This window comes from Diaphorina citri, unplaced genomic scaffold (assembly GCF_000475195.1).
Source record: "Diaphorina citri unplaced genomic scaffold, Diaci psyllid genome assembly version 1.1 scaffold5547, whole genome shotgun sequence".
Classification (NCBI taxonomy): Eukaryota; Metazoa; Arthropoda; class Insecta; order Hemiptera; family Psyllidae; genus Diaphorina; species Diaphorina citri.
In genome coordinates this window covers 306-6,081 of record NW_007382923.1, presented here as the reverse complement: position 1 = coordinate 6,081, position 5,776 = coordinate 306, and the positions used below count along the sequence as shown (strand labels likewise).

At 40.5% G+C, this 5,776-nt stretch overlaps 1 protein-coding gene across 1 annotated transcript; it reads left to right on the top strand.

The window, feature by feature from the left end:
* Positions 1 to 532: 532 nt before the first annotated feature.
* Positions 533 to 5,762, top strand: LOC113472454 (E3 ubiquitin-protein ligase MYCBP2-like; the record flags this gene model as incomplete). The annotated part of the gene is made up of 9 exons (XM_026832209.1): positions 533 to 575; positions 780 to 1,040; positions 1,268 to 1,343; positions 1,766 to 2,026; positions 2,152 to 2,305; positions 3,027 to 3,235; positions 3,815 to 3,947; positions 5,004 to 5,203; positions 5,666 to 5,762. Coding segments are annotated over exons 2-9 (1,204 nt in total), but the record flags the coding sequence as incomplete, so codon positions are not given.
* Positions 5,763 to 5,776: the final 14 nt, after the last annotated feature.

Below are 5,776 nucleotides of genomic sequence, written 5' to 3'. Positions count from 1 at the left end.
TGTTGACTCTGTACTTACTCTAAAATAGGCATGTATAAAATAATGTAATACATAGTTACATAAATTGGTCTTTGTTGACTTATAGATATTTAGAGGTGCATAAATTGGTCTCTGTTGACTTGTCAGATCGCGATCGTTCCCTCGAACTTTTGTAAAAATATTTCATTTATTTTTTAAAGCAAAATGTATAGAATTTTTCTTTTTCTGAACTTTCAGAACGGTTTGTGATAGTTTCACCTCGCTTTGTTATTTCGCCAATTTTCTCGTGTATTTTTAACATTTTAACTGTGCAATAAATCAAATAAAAAGTTAATCAAAATGTGCAACATTAGCTAATTTTTTTTATCTATAGATCTTTTCGTGCTCATATGTAACTCGCTGTATGTAGTTTAGGAATTTTCTCGTGTATTTTTAACATTTTAACTGTGCAATAAATCAAATAAAAAGTTAATCAAAATGTGCAACATTAGCTAATTTTTTTTTTATCTATAGATCTTTTCGTGCTCATATGTAACTCGCTGTATGTAGTTTAGATTTTGAAAAGTGTTGAATAATTAATGGATTAAAATCTGAAGGTCTTTAAAGCTTTAAACAGTGATGCTTGGAAAGGAGACTGCTTCATTTTAATTTATAAAGTTTCTCGCATGTGTTTAATCTTTTTCACCTGCTTTCTAATTCAATAAATTACTCCAGAAATGTCAGTTAACGTCCCGAAATCTTTCCTCGATTGATTCATTTGAGTTGGTCCCTGGTGTAAGACATCATGTTTCCTGAATAAGGTCTTTAAAGCTTTAAACAGTGATGCTTGGAAAGGAGACTGCTTCATTTTAATTTATAAAGTTTCTCGCATGTGTTTAATCTTTTCACCTGCTTTCTAATTCAATAAATTACTCCAGAAATGTCAATTAACGTCCCGAAATCTTTCCTCGATTGATTCGTTTGAGTTGGTCCCTGGTGTAAGACATCATGTTTCCTGAACTGGAAAACTTTGGCAAATATTTTGAACAACTCTACCAAAGTGATTCGAATAATGATCAAAGGTGAGAGAAAAATAGGAAAGAACTTGAGGAGAGATTAGATAGGTAGATCTGATGGGAGGATAACACGAAAAAGATCTGTCTTACCAGTCGAGTTACGCTCATTTGGTATACAGACGGTTTTAGGAAATATCTAATTGAACCTGGAGTACCATCTCGTGGCTTGTGTAAAATAAAAATATGTGGTTCTGAAGGTGTTAATGGTGGTAAATTTTATTATTTGATTTCAGAAGGAAAGGAGAATGGAAGAAGAAGCCTGGACAGAAAGGAAAAGAAGTCAAGAATGTCTCGAAGGGAAAAATATCGGTATGTAAGGTAAAATTTGTTGCACTTGATTAGAATTCTCTTTAACTACTCATATGATCATCATAGGTACTACTTATTTTACTTTTTGTGTCCGTAAGACAGGCAAGGCACCTATGTCCTGCCTTTGTGGTGTAGTGGTCAAGACGCTCGCCTGGTAATCAGGAGGGCGTGGGTTCAATCCCAGCCGAGGTATCAAATTTTATCCTCAATATAATTTGAGAATTTCAACACAGTTCTAGTAGTACCTAGCCTACTGTTGGAATAAAGGGACTTTTCAATCCTATGCGAGCAGTATAAATTAGCATCATTATTATTTAGCACTATTATTACTTTCCATGCCCGTAAGATAGGCAAGGCACCCATCTCACGGTGTTGTAAGAATAATAAATAAAAATATTAATTGTGTTGACGTTTCGTCAAAGGTGGACGGCGAGATCGAGCTGGTTGGGAACTTCGAGGCCCCCTACATCGAGCTTCCCTGGAACGCCTCCTCCTTTGCCGTCTTCGCAACGGCCCGCCTGACCGTTCTCGAGGCCTGGATGAAACAGGCCTGCGACATCTACACATCATCCAGTTCGTCTCCACCCCTGATCAGTCTTAACCCGGATCAGACCGACAAGAAGAACAGCTTGAAAGCCCTCGAGATAGCGGTCGAGAAAAACCAGGAGTCTGCTGTACCCAAGGTATACTTTATACTTTTCCTACCCAAGGTATACTTTTCCTTTCTTTTTCCTCATCAACTTTTCTCTCCAATTGTGGCTGCGCTTGTGGTGGTAGTAGAATAAGATCTCTTGTGTCCATGTTTCAGGTGGTTGCTGTGGGATTGAAAAGTGTGTTCGAGCTCATTCGGGAAAGTTGCCTCGCTCAGCCAGAGCTTTGTATTAAGGCACTGAAAGCTCTATTGGATGTTATCCAGGGACAATATCCGGAGACGTTCAAAACAGAACCGTCCGAAGTTATTGGTAAGATTAACACCAAATCAATTGTTCCCAGGATTCGTGGATTCATATAAGCTTAACCCATCCTTTAGGACAGTTGCCCCTACACCTAAGTCTCAGAGTGGGCTTTTTCTGTATGGAGTTAGTTCGTAGCAAAAATAATATAAGCCCTTTTTCCTGGGAACGACTTTTTTTTTGTACAGTCTAGTTAGTGGAAGGTAGAGCGCCTCCCTTGTAAGTGCTAGGTCGCGGGTTCGATTGCCGTCAGGGGCAAACTTTATCCTAAACAGATAAAGTTCGTTCTCGGAACGGCTGATTTTCTCCTATTCGATCCTCTTTTCGAATCCGGGACGATAAGACCTCTGTTGTTACAAGTACCTATCACACCTTTTGATCAATAATGAGGCATTTGTTTATTCTATTCTATTTCATTATATTCTAATCTAATCAGTTCTACTTTTGTTGTATTATGTATTTAAACCCATAAAATAAACGAGACCTTGTTTAGACTGCTGGGGTAAAGGGACTCTTCAGTCTTATCCCAGCAAGATAAACAAGGTACAGTCGAACCTGTCTAAGTGGGAAACCTGGATTACTGGGGAAAAATCGTGGCCCCTTCATGGCAACCTCTCTAAGTAGGACACTTTTTTAACTGGGAAACCTGGATAAGTGGGAAAAAATTGTCGGTCCCTTGGATTCCCACTTAGACAGGTTCGACTGTATACCTATTCTATTCTATTCACAGACCCTCTGTTCGACCTCCTCCTGGACATCGCTACAAGCTGTGATAGTAAGTCGGACGCCAAGCAATGTGAGAGTGGAAACAGTTTGACAGCTATATCCTGTTCTTGTCTGCTCAGTTTGGTGACGGTCCGAGGCGAAACGAGTAAGATACTTCAAGCCATCACCATGCTACTCATGTCACCACGACGATTGGCTTTGCAGAATATTTATGTGAGTAGAACATAAGAGTGTCCACACTAGACATGTGTAGAGTGAGTGAATTGCCAGTCTAGTTAGCTTGGTTGGTAGCGCGTCTGCCTTGTAAGCGCTTGGCCGCTGCGCTGGTTCGATTCCCGCCCGGGGCGGATTTAATCCTGAACGGATAATGTTCGTTCTCGGAACGGCTGTCCCTCTATCAAACCTCTAAAAAAAAAATCAGTGTCACTGAGGCTTCATTCCTTCAAAACCCTTTGTACCTAGTGAACCCAACTGAAAGGGTAGTACTTAGATATTGATTATCATGTGGTGAGTTCTTGTGGATTTTCAGGAATCGTAACAGATCTACGGGATGTGTCAGCATTACAAGTAGCTCTGGGCAAGGCACACACGGCTGTATTGACTAGCAAAGGTCATGTATATACGTTTGGTATCAATAACAAGGGACAGTGTGGCAGGGAGTTCAACTTTAGTCTCAAAGAAAGTAAGTTGTCGTGGATAAAAATCTTTTCTTACCCAATTTTCCGACTTTTTCCTAGGACTGACTACATACTTCTCTTTCTCGTGATGAGGTATTTTGTGTGTTTATTTCAGCTACCCCAAGTGATGACTTCATTACAGAAGAGTGTGCAGAGTGTAGTGCTGGAGAAACTCATTGCTCCAGATTTCATATCTCATGGAGTACCCAAATCTTCTAAACTGATGACATTTTCATTCGCGCCCAAAGGTAATATTATTATGTAGCGGTTAACGGTAACCGCTAAAGTTGATAGTGACTGTAACTGCCAAGGGTTTTAGTGATGGAAGTTTTTACCTTTCATTCGGCGACAAGCTATCCGCCTCCTCACTTTAACCTCACCCAGCCTGGTTGATGGTCACTCATACGGATACCAACCACGCGCAGCGTTGCTTAACTTCAGTGATGTATGAGGATCTGGTGTATTCCACGTTTATCGCCGCTGGAAAGTCCTTTTAGTCCAGCTGACTAAGGCATTGGATTTATACATTTTTCTCGCTACTATACTAATGTTTCCTACATATCTCTGTAGATTTCATCTCTCCTTTCCAGATGCATGTGCCACAAGGCTACAATTCTTAGTCGTATTTTCTTTTCGGAATTTCTCCTCTTCTGGCATGATGGCACCTATTCTAAACCCAAGAAATTTAGGAAATCTAAAATGACGCGCCATCGATATCGTTTCCGTTTCCAAAAAGCAAATGCAACTCTTGTAAAATACGATGGCTATTTTCTCCCCCGGGCATCGAACCCGGTACCCTCTGTCCTCATACATCACTGAAGTTAAGCAACGCTGCGCGTGGTTGGTATCCGTATGAGTGACCATCAACCAGGCTGGGTGAGGTTAAAGTGAGGAGGCGGATAGCTTGTCGCCGAATGAAAGGTAAAAACTTCCATCACTAAAACCCTTGGCAGTTACAGTCACTATCAACTTTAGCGGTTACCGTTAACCGCTACATAATAATATTACCTTTGGGCGCGAATGAAAATGTCATCAGTTTGGAAGATTTGGGTTCCCCATAATATGTCAAAATATGTATATGGGACCTTGGTTAGACTGCAGGAATAAAGGGACTCTTTCGTCCTATTTCAGCAGGATGAACAAGGTATACTCGTTTACTATTCTATGTTGTTGTTGTTGTTGTTGTAGCGGCTTTAGCTTTCGCCGAATGGCGATAGCAGAATAAAGAAAAGATGTCTTTTTGTATCTGCTATACACCGGGGTGATGGTCTCTAGCTCTATCAGTCTTCTTTTATTCCCTACAGGTAGTGTGTTATTCTATTTTCTACTTCCACAGGGTAATCTGTACTTTCGCAACAGCTTGGATATGAACAAGGTAGACCTCATATGTCTAGACAAGACCACATTCAACGTACATTGTGTACTGAGACTACCCAAGCATGTAGCGCACGGGGTTATGTTCTCCGACTTTGAACAACTTGGAGTTATAACGTCCGGGAAAGATGTGAGTTAGAGACACTTTTCATTAAAACTTCGTTTAAACCGGGTTACTCGTACGGTAAGAGGGGCTGGAATATAGCGATGAATATAACCACCACGCGTCACGACGCTATATTCTCTTAAAAAAAGTGGTTCACCGCCGTTTTTATTTCGTAGCAATGAAAGCCACATTAGACGCATGTGGTCTGTGTCGTAGCACACCCATCCCGTAGTATGCCTCTTATCAGATGGGCGAGAAGAGACGCATTGACGAGCGCAAAAATTGTGAAAATATCCGTTTCAACTTTCAAATACATAAATAGGTAGGTACCTATTTCTCATTTGAATTTTTTTGCTTTTAAAATGCTAGTCCAAATTTTTTTGACGATGGTCATCGAACCTTAACCGTGCTTAAAAAAGCAGACTTTCGAGATTCATCTTTCCAAACTTCTAAAGGTCGCTAATTTCTCTCTTCTCTCTCACACAGGATGGTTTCGTGGTTCGCATTCTCAACCCAACGTCCGCCCAATCAGGAGGTCCTCTGATCAGTACCAACGAGTTACCTCTCAAGTTAGCGCGGACGTGTTTGGACATAAGA